This window comes from Toxotes jaculatrix, chromosome 13 (assembly GCF_017976425.1).
Source record: "Toxotes jaculatrix isolate fToxJac2 chromosome 13, fToxJac2.pri, whole genome shotgun sequence".
NCBI classification, from domain to species: domain Eukaryota; kingdom Metazoa; phylum Chordata; class Actinopteri; family Toxotidae; genus Toxotes; species Toxotes jaculatrix.
Genome location: NC_054406.1, coordinates 15858326 through 15880399, shown reverse-complemented (window position 1 = coordinate 15880399; position 22074 = coordinate 15858326). Strand labels below are relative to the sequence as shown.

General features: G+C 40.8%; 3 protein-coding genes across 3 annotated transcripts; all 3 read right to left on the bottom strand.

Annotated features, from left to right (window-relative positions):
- Positions 1-1305: 1305 nt before the first annotated feature.
- On the bottom strand, positions 1306-3747 carry smim12 (small integral membrane protein 12). The gene is made up of 2 exons (XM_041052558.1): positions 3688-3747; positions 1306-2408 (listed from the first exon to the last, which is right to left on the bottom strand). Exon 2 carries the CDS (start codon positions 2378-2380, stop codon positions 2105-2107), a length of 276 nt encoding a protein of 91 aa, XP_040908492.1. The 5' UTR covers positions 2381-2408; positions 3688-3747; the 3' UTR covers positions 1306-2104.
- Positions 3748-6363: 2616 nt separating this feature from the next.
- pef1 (penta-EF-hand domain containing 1) lies at positions 6364-11257 on the bottom strand. The gene is made up of 5 exons (XM_041053115.1): positions 11160-11257; positions 9915-10161; positions 8254-8409; positions 7488-7631; positions 6364-7344 (listed from the first exon to the last, which is right to left on the bottom strand). The coding sequence occupies exons 1-5, from the start codon at positions 11178-11180 to the stop codon at positions 7115-7117; spliced, it is 798 nt and encodes a 265-aa protein (XP_040909049.1). The 5' UTR covers positions 11181-11257; the 3' UTR covers positions 6364-7114.
- A 390-nt stretch (positions 11258-11647) lies between these two features.
- On the bottom strand, positions 11648-16667 carry gjb9b (gap junction protein beta 9b). The gene is made up of 3 exons (XM_041053114.1): positions 16539-16667; positions 13484-13965; positions 11648-12955 (listed from the first exon to the last, which is right to left on the bottom strand). Exons 2-3 carry the CDS (start codon positions 13871-13873, stop codon positions 12527-12529), a joined length of 819 nt encoding a protein of 272 aa, XP_040909048.1. The 5' UTR covers positions 13874-13965; positions 16539-16667; the 3' UTR covers positions 11648-12526.
- Positions 16668-22074: the final 5407 nt, after the last annotated feature.

Below are 22074 nucleotides of genomic sequence, written 5' to 3'. Positions count from 1 at the left end.
AAGTGTGTGTGAGTTGTCATGTGTCCAAATTCTTCATAAAGATTTCTTGTTCTGTAGTGTTTATGACACCGGTACCTTCCCTGTCTTCAGTCAGTGATGAGTTCCTATTTAAGTCTTTATTTCCCGATCACATCACTAATCTTGTTTTAATAAGATTTTCTTAATTGAAAGTGTGGAAACTGTTCCCTCTTTCTGCCCTCACAGGGAAGTTACACTGGGCATAGGAAACATCAATGAAGTGCTCTAACTTCAACTATCTCACCGGAAACGTCAGTGGGCTGCAAAGGTGAATCATTGTTTTTGTTGGACTGGTACATAAATCTGTGATTACTGATGCGAGCTGGCCTTAAAAGGATAAACTAAACATTGGTCTCACGTTGCTCTCCTGATGCCTTTATCAAAAGGAATGTTTTCACATAACTATGTTGTCATACGTATAACACATTGGTGGTATGATGCATGTCAAAATGAACTGAACCAGCCTGGGATCTGTATCAAAAAACTTGTTGATCACAAAGACAAATGTACCTGTTACCTTTAGTTTACTAAGTTATTCCAATAGAAAATGAAGGGTTTCTATCAACTTTAAACAGTCTGCACTTATGATACAAGTATAGTTCATTAGTCTCTGTTCAAGTTATGAACCCCTGTTTTAATATCATGGTTAAAGATATGTTTTCTGGTCCCATCAGTCTTTTGAGTGTACCTAGTTTATTTTGTTATGTATTCCATCATATATATGTAAATAGATCTTTGTTGTGAAAATGTAAAGAAACAAATTATAATAGTTTATCAGTAAGCTATACATTCCCATCTAAAGTCTTCATGCCTATTGGTAAAAGAGTCTTTCCTATGTGACAACGATGTACGGGGATTCACCCCAAAAACTCTGATCAAGAATCAGCTAACTGGGAACAAGCCTGCACTTAGCCCACAAGATAAATTGTTGATCTTATTTCATGGATTGGTCTTTTTGTCAATTGACTTTGTGCCACTGGTCAAATTCCACAAAGGTGAATAGGTTGGTGATTTTCCCATTTATCAGCGCTTTGTCTGCTGTGTTTTCTCTGAAACAATTTCCTCCTTGAAGCTGAATGAGCAGAGTCATTACTTCCTTCCTTGGATTTTGATGTTACTCTCTGTCCTAGGCAGCACTATTGTTTCATAATAAAGGGGGATATTTGTTCAGACATGAATGTGAAACAATGCTGCTGATACACAAGCGACTAAAGCTGAAATCGCAAATTTTATTACCTTGGTAAAGTTCATCTCTAGAGAAAATTTCACTCAGACACTTGCTAACATGAACAGAATTTCTTTTTATTACTCACATTTTTCAGCAACACACACAAATAAAACTTTCAGTGCGTAAAAACCCAGACTTTCTAAAATGAAAGTATTGCGTAGATGTTCCAGACAACAGGACTAAGTAGCTTGAGAGAGACCTCCCACATTGCTGGCTTATTTTGTCACATACCATCAAAGGTTACATGACATAAAAAGAACTACAACAAAGACCTGTCTTTCTTCCTCCGCTTTTATGTTCATAATCAGACGTTCTTTCTTAACATAAAGGAAAGATTCCAGGACTGGAACATGAAAATCATCTGTAGGCAAGAAATAACAAAGAAATGACATTTGTGTGTTCTAGTAACAATGTCACAATAAAATCTGTGTCACAACTAGATCTAAACAACACAACCTTCCTCTTTTCGTCGAGCCAGAGGACAGACGGACCAAAACTTGTTCACAGCCCGAACAAAAAGTTCCAAATTGTGTGTTTTAATTACAGTGACTTGCTTTAGTTATTGATCCGGGCACAAACAGGCATGTGCAACATCAAGTGGACGGTCAGAGAATGACATACAGAACACATACACTATAGCTGACTCAATTTTTTTTAATTACCCTCATTCTTCTAGAAAGTGTCTGATTTATTAACACAGGCAAGTTGATGCTTGTGGGTTGCCAGGAGTGAGGATGTATGGCTGAGTTGAACAGGAAGAATAGGTGTCTTTGCCTTCTGGTTCACCGCCCATTTGCTCCCAGTGAGCTATCCTCCTGCTGAGAAAGGGCAAACACGAGACCCTAACTCCAGCAATGGTTAGCTCTTTTCGGGTCGGTTCCTGTTCAGAGCTGCTTTGGGCGTAAACTCCAGTTTCTCTTTCAGGCTAAGCACCTGCGTGCTGTCCATACCCGCTTGTTCCTGAAGCTTCCTTTCCTCCCTCAGCTCCAGGATGCCCTTCTCCTCCTCTCGAGGTTTGGGGGTCCCCCTGATAAACCACTCCAGGTGGTAACCCACTGCTCCGACCACAAAGGCAGCAGGAAAGGTGACATAGGGAGCATAGGTCCGCAACGCCGCCCACATTACAGGCCACATGATTGCACACCGCTTTGGCTCCCAGGTGCTCCACAGGGAAAAAAAGAGAATAAAGATAAGTGTATAATTGCAGTAATTTAACTGGAGGGAATTGCTAAGAGCCATTCACTCATTACAAAAATAAGGAGAATACAGTATTAGAAACATTATCTTATCTCACTTATTTGATTATTTAAAATGCAATAAACTTTTCTTCTCTACTGGTTCCCCCTTGTGGTTCAAACGTGATTCTGACAGTTAAAGCAAATCATGCTCTGCTGCAAACATGTCACTGAATTCAGTAACAGACTGACGGCAGCATAAAAGCAGCTATACCATTTAAAATAACATTGTCTGCTGTGTAAGACATTAAACCATAAGAAAGATAAACCAGACGAAAAAAATAAAGTGTTTACATTTTTAATTGTTAAATTAGAACTAGTTTAAGTAATAACAGGCTTCATGACAAGAGTGTAGAGGTGTTTTCTTTAAATCATGGTGCTAAGTGGGGTGTTTGAAAGCCAGCTATATGAACTTTTGTAAACTGTTGTTTATATTTTGAAAATGTTACTTATGCATTAATTGTTCACTGAATCACAAGTGGAAAAAAATGTTAAAATGTGTAAATGGACTGTACCCATACAGGTAACGTTATGTGCATTATTTTTGTAGGCATACCATATGTACACTCAGTGAAATGCACTGGCCTATCTGTCCTTCCTATGCCCTCTTCACTTTTTCTTAGCTCCAACTAACAACAAATAGCTATAGCATACAAACAAAACAAAAAATGGTCCAAAAAGGTAGCGACAGTTTCTCAAATGGGAGAAGCTGAAAGGCCCTAATATCAGCATAACCTAATGCTGATATATCATATTGTATCAGCCTTTAATGTTAGGTCCTGTCCTGGCAAAGATAATGTTTATCACTTCCAAAAGTTGGGTTTTCACGGTATTTTGCATGTGTCCGTGTGTGACATGCATGCCGAATAGAAAAGCGGTTCTCCGTGACTCGATAACGTTATGCATTCATGTTCAACCTCATATAATTTGCTTTGTAAATAAGCAGGGCAAATTAAATGGCCAATTTTGTAATGGAGTTTGGCGTGGCGTCGGTTCAACCGCTGACCCTAGCTTACATTTCTTATAAGACTGACTCTAAGTTTTGAATTGTGTAACGTTACAAAGTCATTTAAAGAAACTGCTTGTAACCAGCTACCGTGTGTGAACTTAATAAGTAATGTTAACGTTTAAATGCGGGCAGTGTGTGTGTTTATCTCGCTAAGACTCTGATTACGACGCCTGTTAAATTCATTAGTCTTCACTCACCTTTACAGTTAGCACCTATGGTTAGCACGCTGTTGCAGCAGTGGACCGACGCAACTTCCGCCTGACGGTCCGTTACCTTCCTGGTTAACGATCATTGGCTGATGAGCGTCGCTTTGCTGTAACCAAGAAGGCTTCACATGCGTTTGTCTCAGTGTTTCAGCGCCGCCTAGTGGCAAAAGCGCTGCACTGCTTTGAAATGAGGAATTCCAGAACAATAGTTCACATTTTTATATCCTTTACACACACAAAGTGGATTCAACAATAAGTAATACTGTTATTACTGATTTATTACTGACAATAAATTGGGTGATACTTATATAATTTATAAACAATAAATTAACATATATATACATTCATTTTAAGACCATTAAAATGTTGACTATGCAACAGAAAATAAAACTACAGCTAAAACTGGTTACATCTGATGTTAATATAACAGCAGTGGAACATTTACAAAGAAATTCACTTATTTGTATGTCCTTTAACAACTGAAAACACATTTTCCACCACAGGAAAACAATCTAATTCTATTTAAAAATATCTTATTAAGCTGTAGAAGTATCAAATACTTTATAATCTAAGAAGACTCTATTTTGTGAATATACAGTCAAAGGGAGCTGTGTTCTAACATAACATTCACTGATGTTTGTCCCTTCCACGGCACTGACTGGGAGACATAAAAATACCATCTCTCTCTGTGTTCAAACACTCAATGGCATTCTTGCACAAAATCCTCCTCTCGAGGAATACTCATGAAAGGCTGACAGATCTGTCACCAGTATTGTGTCATGACAAGGCGCAAGCTACCCCTCTTCGATGACAAACTCCTCGAGTGCCAAGATAGGTTTTCTTTTTAGTTTAAAGGCACAGCTTGGCATATGAAGACTGACACACTTTCAGAGGCTTGGTAGGACGGCTTTGCTTTTGTTTACTTTAACTGCTTATGAGGGATGCAGAATAACCGTGTCCGTTAAAGTTACCCAACAGAAAACCATAAATTGAATAGCTGACAATAGGGGGAAGAAAATATCCTACTGTAGTTTCTGCTTAGTGAATCGGTAAGCGTTCTTTGTAAAGCTCTATATGATTAATGATGCTGAAAGTTTTTCATATACCAACTATACCAACGGGCACAGGGCTGATCTATAGCGAATGCAGCCTGTTGTGGAGCGATGACCACGTTTGACTCATTGGTCATTTGTGCAGAGGCAGGGAGTGAAAAAAAAAGGTGTTATTTCCAAATTTTTATGTTATTATTACTTCAAGTGACTGCTGAAATGGTTGTGATTAACAGGATTCTGTGTGGGTGATTGTGTTTCATGCTTCAAAATGATTCCTCCCTCTGTGCCGTCCATCTTGTAGTTGCCAGAACTGGCATTTGATCAGTCCTGTCAGATAAAGTGAAATGTGCTCATCCCCTGCGGGAAAACAACATTACTTAGTGCCAGTTCTGCTTTGCCACCACCAACCTTAGCAGTGCCAGGATTATTTCATCAGCTTCTGTTTATTAGTACATGAGATTTAGAGCTACGCTAGCCAAGATTTTTTATTTAAAAATACAACCATCTTATCAATCCAAATAACAAACTGGGGCTGACAGAGTGGAGTGCCACATCCTCACTAACCAAAGCCCCGTAGACCTGCTCTGTTTGCCCAAGTTAATTACAGATGTCAGGCATGGGCAGTGGTGGGAAATTTCCTCATTACACAGGAAATGACAATCAGGACTTAGGTTAAACCACTGCTGAATCACATAAGCCAGAAAACGGCTGCTACACGGGTCTCTGTGGGGCGAAACCTTCAAGCACAGGGCATTTTTGGACCACACTCGGAAATCCCCGAAGTCAGTCTTTTCAGAAGCGATCCAGACTCTTCACCACATCCATGTTCAGGTGAAGCGTTGACAGAACAGGGGTAATATGACTAAGATTAAGATGGAAGAAGAGGCGTAAGGAGGAGATGGATGTGGGATATGACCAAAAAGGATGCACAAGAGAATTTGATGGATTGCCTGTGATTTGGAATGAGCTGAGGAGAAGCAGGAGGCCTCCTGACACAGACTGTGATCAAGCAGAATAACAGATGGTGAGAAGAAGAAGCGCCAGATGTGGAAAGGGAAGACAGAGGCTATTTTCCTCTTTTGTACAGCCAATCTGCCTTACAAAGGGAGAAATGAAGAACTGAGTTTGGGCTTTTTGAGGTCAAAGGTCATGAGTTTGGTTTGGAGTTCAACTAGCCATGACTGCTGGGATAAAATAACCATTCTGAGTTATTTTCCTCAATTGAAATATCTCACAGTTGCTGTTTTCTCACTTTCTTAGAACAAGTGAAACCTTAAACCGGGGTCTGTGACAGCATAGTGGTGCTGGTATTACTATGGTACAGCTGCATTTACACATTATCCACCCTTCAGTTACAAACACAATGTTTAGTAGTTCATTTATTAAAACTCTTAAAATGTAAGGAACTGTGTTTTTTTTATTTGTGTGAATGGTTGTCAATTAAGAAAACGATTACAACAAAATGTGATATAAGGCATTTATTTGTTTCTGGCATTAAGAACCATTTTGGCAGAGTGTAACGTAAACATCAGTGGAGTGTATCTGTTGAAGTACTAGCCCCACAGTCATGAAGTTAAAGTGGCACACATAATGGAGAACCCTGTTTTATAGGGTCTTTTATATTTTGGTCACAGATATCTATTTATGTTTTTAAACTACGGCTTATTTAGCCAAAATGATTATAAATCTTTTTTTTTTCTTCTTCTAAAGATTCAAAATATCACTGTGACACTTTTTGGCTTCATTATTCACATTGCAACACAAAGCAATTTTCAATATAATGAATAGAATGTGCAACCATTGTGTGGAAATACCATTTGGACCTTGGAAATACCCCATATATAACTATAGTTATAGTTATAGTTATAGATATATATTTATTATAAGGGTATTGTTTAAATGGCACAGGAGCATGTTAATGCTGCATGTGAGCAAATTCACAAAAAATGAATATGCAGTTCAGGATCGTCACTGCCATACAGACATATACTCTAGGTGCCCTCTTGGATCCAAGTTAAACTATTCATAACTTTAATCAAATACTGGTGCTAGTAAACAAGAGACTTTCTAATTATCATTGTCACCAAGGCATCTATGATAAGAGTATCACTGTTCCGAAGGACCCACAGCGTAACTTTAACCCGTTTACAGTTAAGGACTATGCAGTAAAGGCTATAGTTACATTTATAATAGCTTTAGAAGCTTTAACTATTTACAGCAACAAGCCTGGGATAATGTGGACTGCCTGTTTTACTGCATAGCGGGGGCACTTATGGTGGAGCACTGAAAACTGAGCAGAATATGACCTGAACGTGGAATGATGCTGTGTATCCACAGTGCAGAGGGGACTGTCAGTGGCGTGAGGCTCACATGAGCCTGGTGATGGCACCAGAGAGGAAATCCTCGTAGCTGAGGCGGACGTTGCCCGTCATGCTTGTGTCCCTCTCCCTGAAGACCTGCGTCATGCTCTGGAGCTGGGTGCACACCTGGATGAAGCGGTCCAGCTGGATGCCGGGTCGTGCACCTCGCAAGGAAAATCGATGCACCAACGTCTCAGAAAACTGGGGACTGAGGTTGTAGCCCATCTGAGCAAGGGCTGCAGAGAGAAGGAGGGTGAAAGAAAGAGAGACAAGATAGGAGTGAATTTTTCTTTCTCTGTCCTCTGTCCCCCTTGGGTTTTACTTTGGTCTTTATTTTGAAAAACTGGTGTGAGATTAAAACGACCAATTGTCCCCGGACCTTGATGTAGCTCGGCGCCACTGATAGACCCTGAGCCGTCTCTGTCATACTGCTGAAACAAGGCTCTCCACCGCTGCATGAAGTCCCACAGTGCTGAGAAGCCAAATATGTCCATTCGGCCTGACCGTGTCTTGTCAAACATGTCTAACAGGAAACACAAAACACAGCACGATCAGAAAAACACGAGTCGGACGGTTTTCTTCAGTCGCTCCTGCACATGCTTTGGAAACAGTGGACAAATATGAAGTGCACTTTCAGCACGTTTCCAGCAAGCCCACCGTCCATCATCATGGATCATCTCCTCGTACTATCTAAAAGTAGCACACAGAAGCCACACATTTCTCCTTATGGTAATAGTACACATGAGTCACCGTGCAACTGGAATGTGGGAATACTTGCACAACTAACAGGCAAAAAGACAAACATGACTCAGCCGTTTTTCAGGCTGATTCCTGGCTGCCTGAATTTCTCCTTTTAGAAACAGAAGAGCTTTCTGTTTGGAGGCTTGGGAGATTAGGAAGCTACTCACATATAAAACCAGCTGATCTTTTTTTTCTCAACACTCCTTCATCCATTTGATTTTCCTAAATCACCTCCCCCGCCCCCCTTTTGCTGGAGCCATTTACATCTCAGAAAGTATTTCACACAGTTAAACATTGTGTCATTCTGCCTCAAGAAACTCCGTCAAAACTTTCATAACCAATTCATCAACGCAGAGCGGCCTCACACTCTGCTGAGCATTTCACTTGGCAGCCGTATGACTTACTGATCATCATGAGGCAGGTCTCGTCATTAAAAACGGACCAGTTGGAGTTGACAAGCGCCTGCTTCAGCTCCTTGAGGTTGATGAAGCCGCTGCGATCTGCGTCAACAGTCAGGAACCACTGATACGCCTCTGGGTGAACACCAGGAGGAATATTCCCTACAGAGAGGGACAACAAGAGTAATATTAGGATGGTGAGGAGAGGAGCAGGGTTCAGACTGACTTTGAAGATACCCATCACTCGAAGATTGTTTTCTTTGCACGCTCTTGTTTCCATGACTGTCTTCCTCTCCCTCTTCTTCTTCAATCTGTCTGCATCTACTGGTTTGATTTATTCTCTTTACTGTTTTCCAACCTCCTCATTTCTACCAGTTATTATTTCACTGAATCTCTCAGGCTTTGAGGAGTGAAGAATATATGAAACAATGGAAGCAGTAAAAGGATGAAGAAAAGAAATGAAAAGAAGAAAGAGATGGTGAAGATTCTTAGAAATGAAGCGTCTGCCTCGTTTTGATGCAAAATACTTGTTTATTTTCTGGGAGATGAAGAACACACACTTCTGCCGTCTGACAGTTGAAGCTGTGCTGACTCTGTCAAGCACAAACTTGATCATAAGAAATAATACATCTGTGCCTGACTCAGTCTTTTGCCTTTGCTGTTTAGAAGGTGCTGATGTGGAAAATAGTATGGTATATAATGACTGTAACACAGAATATAATCTACATTTAACTGACTTGCCAAATACAATTCCTACAACCAGTTACATTTTAAATGTGTCTGAGCTATCCCAAGTAAGTAGGTATCTACATTTTACTTGCTGGAAGAATCCCTGGATAGGAGAAAGAACAGTAACCAAAACATTTCAAAATAATATAAATAATAATGATGTTTAATAATTCCACTGTCCTTCAAATAAAGGATAGCAGCTAAACTCAAGAATAATTAATCTCCTTACAGCTACAAAACCAGTTGGTATTCTCTTAAATAATACCTCCCCAGTCTTAGTCATACATGTTTTCATCAGGCATGAGGGAAGGAAAAGGCAGGGTCAGAGGTTGAGAAAAAGTCATCTCAGTGCGAGAGGGAGATAATGTCGGGGCAAGAGGCCGTTTCCTGGATACACGGAGAAAAGGAAAGGGGAGGGTTAGAAAATATGATGTCTGACGAGGGGCAGAGTGGAGGGAGGGCTGACTGTCAGAGAAATGAATGGGGAGAGAGGGACAGGTGACACTTCACGCCAGACCCTGATGGATTCTGTCCCTGTGGGGAGTGATGGCAACACAGGCTATCAGGTTCTGACTTGGGCTGAGCTGCTACAGGAAACCGTGTAATCACACATACGCACACATCACACTCTTTACCCATTTGTCTCTTACTCTGTTTAGCCCTCACTCAGTATTACTGGAGTCATCACTCCAGCTATGTAATCCTGCTGAGGGGCACAAACTGAACCCTGTCTCTACATGACTGTCTGGGAACGAAAGTCATTCTCTATCCATCATCCCACCAGAGAGTGAGGGAGGATGAAAACGAGAGAGAAGCCATGAAGAAGGGGAGTGAGAGTCTATCTGCAGTCTCCTCGTGTTCAGATTATGCCTGTCCAACTCCTATAGGCGAAGGGAGCCGCAGATGCTAACGCAGCACCAGTCTCAGTTTGTAGTTACCCGCAGGAGCATGGTGTCCATAAGGCCCTCCATGAGGCTGTCCCCCATAACCCCCGTAAGGCCCACTGGGGACACCCTGTGGTCCAGGCCCATATTGCCCTCCATGACCTGGGGGTCCATAACCACCATAAGAACCTCCAGGTGGAACTGCGGCTCCTCCGTATGGCGCTGAGGGGGGAGCACCATAGGGACCATGGCCTCCCCCATATGAAGCACCTGGTGGTGGTTGGCCTCTTCCTGGATAGCCCTACAAATAGACAAAGTTCACTGAGACTGTGTAATAAGTACAAGGAATGAACAAGCTTAGCACATGCAGCAGGTAGAAGTACTACATTACCACAGAGTACCACAGATATATAGAGTACTTTGGGTAAATGTATAGAAGTACCCAACAGTGAAAAGTAAGCAAGCTGTACCTGCTGGAGAACTTGCACTTTACTTGAGTATTTCCATTGACTACAATTTTGCACACCACTAGTGTTACATTTCAGAGGGAAATACATTAAAAACAGATTAAGATTTTACTAACACAACATGTTAGTAGTTTAAAAAATCGAATGTATTGTTATCATATATATTTATGTATATTACCAACTTGTTATACACAAAAACAGGGCTATAACAATTAGTGAATTCACTGACTAGCTGATTGACAAAGAAGTATTGATCTATTTTGATAACTGATCAAATATTTCAGTTGTTTTCAGGCAAATATGATGAAAAAAGTCAAAACACTCACTCAAATATAAGTATTTAATGCTGGGCAGTTTTGGGTACCTTTTCACTTTAAATACATTTTTCTGACAAAACTTTAACTTTTGCTCAGGTTAGGTATCTGAATACGTCTTCCAGCACCTACAGGACACATCTACGCTGTTTTGCTCAAGGAACTACAGTTCCACAGATTTCCATATGAAATAAACCGTGACTGCTGTCACTTCAAAAACAGGAATATTATAACACTTACATACTGTTGAACGACAATTTAAAAACCAGTGTCAGTTTATAAAGCAAAACACGCTACAACAAAGTGAAATACCACCAACAGATTACAACACTTAACACTGTACCAACACCCTGTTAGCCCTAGTAAACAAATGAATGGCTAACGTTACTCGTGTTCCTATGACATAAACCTTACTTACGTTATATCAAGGCAATAAAACAGATAATACAGTTATTCACCTATATTAATACGTTATTATAATCAATGTGTACAAAACACAAAGAGCACTATTTCGATACCTGGCCGTAGTGGAAACTCATGTTTGACTGACTTCAGTTCCTTCAACAAGGCAGTCCTGAAGGCGGATACAGCAGCGTCCGGCTCAGGCTAACTATTGGTGCATTTCCAGATCTGTCAAAACCGCACCCGCGTCCCCAGCTCCTGATTGGACGGCGGAGTGGAAAAGTGTTGACGACAGAACAGATGAGCGTCAATCGCAATGTCCGTGGCTCTGTTGAATATAACCCAATACTTTTTGAGTTACTCACTCACTACTTAATCCTGTGATAGTTACAGGGTTTCCCGGGAGTCTATTTGAGTTTTGACTTCATCATGTTATAGGGATTTATTTTAATCACATCTATTTTTTTCTTTAAATAAAAAAAATCTTATCATACCACCTCAGTAAGGAAGATACAGTAGCTGTGTCAGTGAATACATTCATACATTCACTGGCATAGCTAGACACTGTGTCATGTACGATACAAAAGAAACTCACACTGAAATATTTTAACGGTGAAATAACTTTATAGATCACAACAATAAATACAAAATGTAAAACCAAATACATCCTCTAGAATCTTACTTCATTCTTTTTCAACAAAAGGAAAAGCAAAGCCTAATTTATGGGTATAAAAACACATTTGGTGTCATTTTTTAAGTAATATGAATTAGTGCATGTATGGGAATATTCATTAAAAAATCACAATTTAATAGTAACAGTAATAGTATGAGGGGAAAAATGTCAACAAGGGCCAGAGTACCTCTTGAAGAGCATAATAAAGAGCATTCCTACTACATTTCCATATCTGAGAACTAAAACCCATCAGCTGATTTCTGCAGCTTATTGTGTCGCCCCTAAATGAAATGCTCTGTGTGCTTTATCGTCTTTTATTCATTAGGGGGCAGTGTGTATGTTCAGGGAAAGGGTTTACTCTGTAATGACATCACTTGGGGTCTTTCAGCATTTTATACTGACAGTTTTATTCATGCAGTTTCCCCATTGTGGGACTAATAAAGGCGTATCTTATTTACAAAGTACCTGATTTGAATGGCTTAAGCTTTCTACTGGCCAATAATAATACACAAAAAACAGACATGCACACATCCATGCGCTTATACACATGTTCACACACACACACACACACACATACAAACCAAGACTAAAAAAATATCCCTTTAACATCCTTTGTAATCCTCCTTTTTGGGGAGTTAATTTGTGCTTTCCTTCAAAAAGTAATTTAACCTGATAATATTTATAAACCGCTGCCTCAGAAATCCTTGAATCGGTGGACATCTCTTTGGTGTTCAGCTGCAGTTTTCCATGTATTCTGGCACCTTAAGTACTTTAATCAGTTTTTCAGCATAGCTGCTGCCTTGGTGTGCATTATTTTTTCTCAGATGACCCCTCCTCAGCTTTGATGTTACTGAGGTTCTGAATAGATACTGTAGGATCCACTCTGATTGACGTTTTGGACCTCATCTCTGACCTGGGCTTTGACAGCGGTGCCATCTCGTGAGTCTCAGCGAACATCTTCCTATCTGCTTCAGCCTTCCTCCTTATGAGTTTCTGGATGCGTTTGCAGATGAGATAAACCATCTCACAGATACACATGAAGATGCAGACAGCAGAAGAGACCACCATGAAGAGGGTGAAGATCTTTTTCTCGGTGGGACGCGATATGTAGCAGTCCACTATGTTGGGGCATGGCTCCAGAGAGCACTTGGACAGGCGGGGCATGTCGTAGCCTTCATAGACGTAGTACAGGATGTAGAGGAAGCCGGCATCAAAGCCTGCCTTGAAAACCAGACTCGCCTGTAAGAAGATAAATGAAGGTTATACCCAGGAAACACATTTTTATCAAGTTTAAACTAAACAATAGAAAAGTCCATCTGCCTGTCCAGTCTTCAACCAATATGCAAGTGATTTCTCTGTTAATACTGGTTTGAATTTGATGGTGTCTGGAGAAATTATGCATTTTTGATGTAATACTGGATTTATAATAAAAAGACAAATAAAAACAACCATTGCAACCATTGTAACTCAGACAGCTACAGTCCAGTTTGGAGGGATGGTAAAACCTGTTACTGTAGAAGTGCCAAGAAGCCAAAAGAAAATGTCAAAGCTGTTTTTGCTTGTGATCAAGACAAAACAAATAATATGTAATTACGCAAATGTCTTCGCCAGCCTCTTGTACATAGCCACTCATCCATGGCAATTAATTTTTGAAATATCAAACAATGACTAACTTCAGTGCCAAAGCACTGCTGGATTTATTTTATTTTTCTTTGTGTGGCATCTCCAGCAAAACAAGAAATAAATGTTCATAGCCTTTGTTCTTACCAGATACGTCCACCACAGCCCCCCCCGTTTCTTCCCAGGGTTGGCATAGAGATGGGCGCCCTTGTGAGAGGCGTTGTACTGCATATCCTTCTTCTCCCGATACTTGACGTGCCCGACCACCATCAGTGACGGACAGGTGACGAAGATGAGCTGCAGGGCCCACAGGCGGATGTGGGAGATGGGGAAGATGTAGTCGTAGCACACGTTGTTGCACCCTGGCTGTGCTGTGTTGCAGACAAAGTCCTTGCTCTCATCTCCCCACACCCGCTGTGCTGCCACCACGAACACCATCACCCTGAAGACAAAGACCATGGACAGCCAGACGCGGCCGAACACGGTGGAGTATTTGTTGACCCCACTGAGGAGCGCCTCTAGAGCCGACCAGTTCATGACTACTGATGGACAGGTGGAGGAGGGTACAGAGGAGGCTGAGGAAGATGGAGGAGCTCTTCAGGAGTGAAGGTGGATTTGGAGGTCTTGACCCTGAGCAATGAAAGAGTGACAGTAGATTGGAGAAAGGATAGCAGCAAGCACTTTAAACCCCTTTAAACGCTAACACAGTAGTTACTGAGGTACTGTATCATATATACAGAGAAAACAACACATGTAATTTAATATATTTTACATGCAATGCTACTATTTCCTACATTTCCAGGACCACGGATTTCTGTTTTATTTTTTGGGTTTATATCAGTGAGACTGTAACTGTAATATCACACAAAGCCACTTGCATTCTATTGTGTTATTCCTCAGCCCTGAGAAGCTGAATAAACAGTTTCAAACGAAAAGCAATAACATGCTGATCTCCTCTGAGGAAACAACAACCAGACACCGGTTGCACAAACGTATTTCCTGTCAGAGCCGATTTCTGCTTACACACAGCTACCTTTTCGATACTGACTCATTATACAACAATGTGTGAGTCATCATTGGAGCCTCCCTTTACTGTGAGGACTAACCAATACTCTCAACTCTATTAGTCAGCTATTTGAACAGTGTGGCTGATCAGGCAGTCACAATCATCTCTGTAATCCCAAAAGCCTATTGCTGTCTTCAAAGGACTTTTAAGGGAGAGCATTTCATTTGTGAAGGGAATTTCAGTTAAAATACTGCCATGTGGATTTAATGGTCTGATCGCGTACAGACTTTAAAGTTCAAGCTGTAATGGATCCTCTTCTCGTATTTCTCTCTCTTTAGAGTTTAGTGGATGTTTTAATGAAGTGGCGGTCGTATGTGGGTGTGTGCATGCATGTGTATGACATTGTTACTGAGTTCTCACAGATTTAGTTTGGAATGGCATGTCCGGAGCGACAGGTGTGACTGCTGAGTGAGGCATGCAAACATCTTCTTTCTTATGTGAGTGTAGTCACAAGGAGGGTCTGCTATGCTACATAAGGGTTGAGATTGCTCAAGGATTTCTTTTCAACAGCACAAAGAGAAACGCTTCTCTTCTACATTTACATCTCATTCTGACAAACGCTCGCAGCCTGACAGGGAACAAGTTGGATAACAGCCTCGCTGTCCACTGTTCCATTTCAATTCTGCCCCGTCTAATCCCGAGTATTTGAATTCAGAAACCCTTTCCTTCAGCATTTCGGCATCACTGTAGACACACTGAGCTGTCAAATCAGTTGCTATTTTCTCTCTCATCCAGCATTCCTGACTATTAAATTACACAGCATAAAAAGACTTGACTCAGTGAATGCCTTCAGAATCACAGCACAAGCTACTGAAAGACATTTTCATTCACTGCTGATGTTATCTACACTTTATCTCTGCTTCTAAGTGGATAATACAACCAGCGATATTAATCTTAAAATGTGTCTCAGTCTGTGACTTTGAAACTATAATGTTCCTCAATGTTACCTTGAGAAGAAGCTATAAGGAGTGTTCTTAGTTTGAATCCTCAGGCATGTCATTTAAAAAAAAAAAAAAGATGGCACCAAAGATAAATTCAAAAATTGCATGTTTAGACACAAACACACTTAGTCTTCCACAAACGTATTCACAGTATGATTTGCTTTTGCACACACATACAGAGCATGTCACTTCTCTCTCAGTTTCATACAAAATACACACTCATACTCAAACTCTGAGCTGACATCCAGCCCAGATATGAAAGGAAACCTCAAAGACAGCAGTACATCTCGTCTCAGGGAGATGTCAAAGCTGGACCACAATTTGTTTGCGTATTTGCTCGAGATTGCAGCATTGCTTTCCCTGCCTACTGCAGCCGGCCTCGTCTGTCTCTTTGCTGCGTATTTGTCTTTCTCTTTGTTGTGACAGACGAGACCTATCATGCTTTCTCAGCTGAGAAACTGCGGGTTATGTAATTCATTTGATTCCAATATATCTATTCAGTGCGATGCATATACTGCTCCAGTGCGTGCTCCTGGCTTTATTAAGAGTCTTACAGAGTGTGAGAGAAGTCAACAACCTTAAATATTCTCTGCATCATGCAAACAGATGAGGTGTTAGGTAGGGATGTCCAAATGTCACAGATCCTTAACTGTTACTCGCTCTACAGGTCGAGCTAGTTGCAAATACTTTCCTATCCACCATTGTCTGGATGAGTCAAATGCTCCTCGCTAACAAGGCGGGGCTGAAGTTCTCTAGTGTGTGGCTTTTTTAATCTTCTTCTTCCCAGATCTCTTTTCTTTCTTTTTGTGTCCTTCGCACACCTTGCCTTGGTATATTCAACCTGACTTTGTTCCATTTTTCAAGGTAACACATGTCAGGCGGAGGAGTAAAGCACAAGCAATCAATGTATGGTTTTATTTGTATCGCTTCAAGTTATCTGCCTTTTCAAATCTAATTCCTTTGTGTGCGTCAGGGCTGAGCTCTTCGCTTGACATACAACATCTTCCCTGGTTGTATGATAGAAAAGGAACAGAATGATGTTCTCATCCCATTTTTTTCCTCCACTATCTTTTGTCCTCTTGGATTCTTCTAGTATTCATCTGAAATTAAACTGAAATTCATTTATATTACATCTATTTTACCATTACTGATCTAGCAGTTCTTATAAATACACACAAAAGATAAAGCTCCTTACCTTTGACACAAGCAAACAGTGTAAAATAAAGATGTTTCCTGACTGGCAAGCAAGTGTGTCCCAGCAGGCCTTGTTTTGATGCTAAGTCACTTGGCCTCACCTGCATATTTTGAGGACGTTGACTCTGAGGTGTGGACTGGAGTTGAGGAATGGGAGGGTGGGTGGAGCTTCACAGACAGACACACTTGCATGCTCTCACACAGTGACAATTCAAACCCGGACATTTTTTTTTCTTTTTGCATGAGCGAACCTGCTTCAGGGAAGACAGAGAGATAACATCGAAAGAAAAGCAACAGACAACTGGATGCTGGGAATAGAAAATGATGTGATAAACACAGGTGGACCAAAGGCATTTAGAAAAAAAGTTGCAGTTGCAATCAGCAAAGTCTAGTCTGTGAGTAAGCGAGAGGATGTGAGTGAGCCTGGTTTCAGGCATTTAACCTTTAGACCCCACTTAGCATCTGCTTCATCAGCCTGCATTTTCTGCCACGATACTATGCACTGTGATGATTGTACAGGCATAAAAAAAAATCTAGGGATTTCAGGTGCTCCATCAAAGCCTACCCAAAATGAAAGTATGACAAATGTTTAAATAGTTTTTAATCATAAATGAAAGAAAACACAGAGGAGATTTCAGAATTGAAAGTTTTTAGAGAACCTTGTAATGGGCCTATTGATGTCAGTAAACACATATCAAACAAATACAGTATCACACACACACACACAGAGAAAATAAACATTCACATGACAGCCAGGCCCTGCAGGACAGAGTAGAATCAATGTGTCTTCATGGCAAACAATCCAACATGTTCCACAGGAGTAAGAAATTTCTCTCAATAGCTCCAGGCCTCTTGGTTTGTTTGTTTTTTGTTTTTTTTTTTAGTTTCCAAGTGATATACTGACACACCCACTTGCTGGCTGCATATGCCATGAGCGCCCAAAACATTTTTAAAAAAATGTGGTAAGTACACAACAGGCATGTAAAATTATGCACACGTACACTGGGAACACATACCTGAATGTACTTTATGGGAAAGATGACAACTAACATAGGATAATGTTAAAACTTTTAGGTTTTAACAGTGTTGTTACTGTGTGAACCAGAGGGAGAGACAAAGGAAAAGATCATCAGATCTCAGGGTAATTACTAAGTTCAGTTAGGGTGTGACAAAGTAATGTTTGACAACCCTGCCTCCCACAAGGCAGGTTTTTTTCCATTTGCTACCTGTTTTTGCATAATGCCATTTAATCCTTTTAAAAGGACTGCACCTTGCTCAAAATAGTTCAGTCTGCACAGGGCTGGATTCAGCAATAAATATTATACTATCTTGCATTGAGAGGAAGCAGACAGGAGGAAGATCAGAAAGACAGAAAGATGAATGCCTTTCTACAAAGAATATGTTATGCCCTCCCCCGGCCTCTAGAGAATGCTGATGCTCCATCGTTTTATTACATTTTTTTTTTCCTGTCAAGCCGAGAGGGGACGAGGGAGAGACAGAGAGGAAAAAATTTAAGTACATAAAAAGAGAGAGGATCTCATCCCTCCTATTAAAAATAAACAGCCACATCATCTGTGAGAAAGAAAGAAGCAGCATCCAAGAAAAGCCACAGAGTTGAGAGTCTATATTGGTTTGTGTTGTCTAAAAACAGATTATTTAATTGTACTGACCAACCGATTTGATATTTAAAGCATCAGCAGCCTTGTGGTGAAAGTTGCACATCACAGCTATAGCTGTTTGATCACTTGTAGCTCTTCATTAGGACTCTCTTCACTTAGCCACCCACTTAAGCACGCATGCATGCACATGCTCAGCCAATCAGAGTGCGCCTATTTAACTCATATGGCTCTGCTCTGAATGAGTTGGGAGTAATGCCAATATCTTCATCCATTAAGTCCTAAGTAGCTTGGAATGAGCACTACATGAGAACATGTTTGCTTATTCATAGCTGGTCACAACTGTGCCACAGTACCTTGAGGACATCTTGAGTCCGAGTTTTATTGCTCCATCTCTCTCTAATCCAGCTAATCTGCTCTCATGACTGTTTTTGCAACGTGTAGTATTTGCAGATTTTTCATCATCATAGTGTAGGTGGTTTCACCAGGAAATGATGTCGGTTGGTCGCTCTAGCGCAGGTAAAATGCACAGGTGGTGCCACATTAGCACAAACAACTAGAGTGTAACCATTTGTGCAAGACACAAAGAATTTGTTTTCATAGTCTCAACAGGATCAGCTCTGGGATCTCTGGTTTCCTGGTCTGCACTGGAAAAAAGTTCATATTGCCAGATTTTTATGAAAACCACTGAATTACGCAACTTAAAAAGTTCCTTATGACTCCTGCATTGTAGTGTTTAAACATGTAAAGGCCCAACATGTCCAAAAAGCAATGATCTTGGCTGATCCCGGCTGTCAAAGCTGTACAAAGACATTTAGAGTGATTACAAATTACAGAAAGGTCCGACACACAGGCATGTGATGTACCGATGCAAAGCCAGTGGGTTTAGTAGGGTTCAGACTCACCAGACATTCTCCTGCTATTATTTGTGCCTCCACTTAGCTATGAATTCCACATAACACAAACCAGTGTATAGTGTGAAATGGACACTGCTGTTCTCGTGATGTGGTCGAAGGTGGGAGGCATCTGCCTGATTCATTCTTGACCTAAATGAACTCTAAGTAACAAAATCAGCTCCCCCACACTGTCAATACTTTAAATGTACTGTATGGCTACATTTCAGTCAAGCAGCCTTCTTGGAGTCATTGCTTATTCTGCAGCGCACCTGTCTGAATACAGAAAAGATCACTCTTCCTAAATGAATTTTTAGAAAGTTTTGGAGGCGAAGTGCTGTGGTTTTGCCTGGAAGGGGTGAGATTTAGATCTTGTTTTATTAGACGATACCTGAAATAGACTGAAAGGTACATAAGTCACTTACTCCTGTGAGTCAGCATGGCAGACTTAGTGACAACAAGTCAAGACAGACCTGCCTGATAATGTAGGTTCACAAAGGTTTTTAGGACCAGAAGAGTTAAAATCAGCTCCCACAGTGTGGTAGGAGAACACATCACTGGATGTTTTCTACCTGAACACCAGAGCAAAAAGCATTTTAGGTGAAGGAGGCCAAAAAGCAACCTTTCTCCAAACTCCCCATGAAAGTGCAGACGTTGTAGAAACGAGAGAACTGAACCAAATGAGCAAGTCACTGGATCAACACCTCTTTCCCCACACTGCTTCTGGAAAGCACCATTTAGCCGTATATCTTCAAATGGTGGATTACACCTCTGCACCCTGGATAGTCTGCGCAATGTCAGAGTCTCGTAAGATTAAACAGGCTCAGACTGATTGGTTGAGCATGCGTACACATATCCTCATGATGCTGAGGCAACTAAATGAGTGGCAAAGCCCCATTAGAACGTGTGAAATACAACCAAGTGACAAGTTTATTATCTGCATGGGGAATCAAAGAAAATGAGAGCTTTATGCTTCAAAAAATTCAAAAAAATATTCTCTCCAAGAAGGCTGCAAGCTTCTGTCTCTCACTACAAACACCACAAAGGGTTTTTGGAAAATATGGTGTTATTCTTTGAGGTAAAGTGCAAATAATAATCAAGAGAAATAGACAACATCTGTTCATCTGGTTTTGCAAAACTATCATTATTAATTTGACAGTGATGCCCAGATGTTTAAAAATGCTACACAGCTTTTCACTCGTCAGGTCAAAACTTTTTTATTTCAAATATCTACACAATGTTGTTTCCATCCATGCTGACACAGTTATCCTGTCTAGTCTTGTGCCTTGTCTCTCTGATCATCCTCAACAAAACACCCTCCCACCACTCACCCCTCCACCTTCTCCTGTTTCTGTCTTACCCAGCCCCACCACCCATCCCTTTCCCAGAGACCTGTCCCGTTACTGTCACAGCCATTGCTCCAGCGTGGGTCATTCCCCAGCGTGTCAGAGCTGGTGACACTGAGCCAGACCCCCCTCGCCGTGTGTTGTGACAGCATCATGTCTCCACCGCCACTATGGATGATGTCAGGATGCCCCCTTGAGGAGGTCACCATCTTCTTCCTCTATCTCCCTCTCTGTCTTTCTCTGTCCATTATACTGACTCCATGCTGGATGCTGGTGGAAAGAAAGGTTTGTCAAACCGTCAGGGGGATTTTCTGGGAATAGCAAAAAACGATCTGTGTTACTGGAAAACATGAAATTTATTTTGTACATGTGCATATGAACACATATCCATTATTTTTTCCAAGCTGCAGTTTATAAACACTGTTGGCCATTAGCGTTCATCAAACACAATAAATAGTTGTATTTCATTCTCACTCTCGTCAGGTATAAAGTCACAGAACACAGCCCTGGACAGCAAGCAAGACACAGACAGAACATGAGTCTCACTGCCCACTTACACTTAGTGAGACAGACAGACTAGAGAGTGATGTGCTAAAAACTAGAACCTCAACTTAACGTTACTGTAATTTGCTAAATTCATTCTTGAAGAGGAGAGAGCACAAGTTTACCTGATTGCTGTTCCTGCAGTTCACTTTAATATATATTTTTTTCTTTTCATGATCGGAAGGATCGTTCCATCCTTTGATGGAAGTTACAAAAACCGACACCTGCTTTGACACGAGGTTGGAGACGTAACTTGTGTAGTGAGTGCATGGAGCTGCCTGGCTCTGCTTTAAGCTCTCATGTTGGACATTCCATGCACTCTTGGGGGTCCTCTGGTGGCCACGAGGGTGCCCTAAGCAGCTTAGTTTGCTCATGCGTTGGGCCGACTCTGTGTGCAATGACACGTGTGATAAATTTAGAGAAAAGTTCCACACTATGGCAGCACATGCCACTTATTGTCTTTTCTGCTACTTTGAGTAGGTCAAGATTTGCTATTCCAGAGAGCTGCTCTTCCTTTTTGTATGTGGGCCTTGCAGTGATTGTGGTGTTTGAGGGAGCAGTGAGCTGCATGTAAAACTATACTACATTGTTTTGTTGTCTGCCAGAGCTGAACATTTGGCTTTTTGTGATTAAGCAGTCTGTGATCTCTATTGACTATTAATAATTGGAGGATTATTAATTGGATGTTCATAATATAATTGTTGACCTTGTTAATGTAGGTTCTTCAAACTTAAATTGTTTTTGTAATTTCTATGGGAGGTGTATAAAAAATCAATTAAACCATTCATTTGAACATTGTTATTATGTAACCTCTCATATTATAAATAATGCATGATGATATTCAGAAATTATCTTCAATTATCTTGGAGATAGAGTGATGCCTTTGGCCTGTGCCTGCATAATAATGCAGCATGGGATGACGCCAAGTGATGGGATTGCATGCACAACAAATGGGATTGTGGGTAGATCTTGTGTAGAGTTGTTGCCATTCTTGTGGGGGTTACTTCTTCCAGTCTGTGGGTACGACTGGGCTCTACAATGATGACAATATAATTTTTCTTTGTAGAAATGTAACAAATGTTCCATAAACATCTGATATAATTGAATTCTGTTCTTCTATAGCATGCACAAAAGTTAAT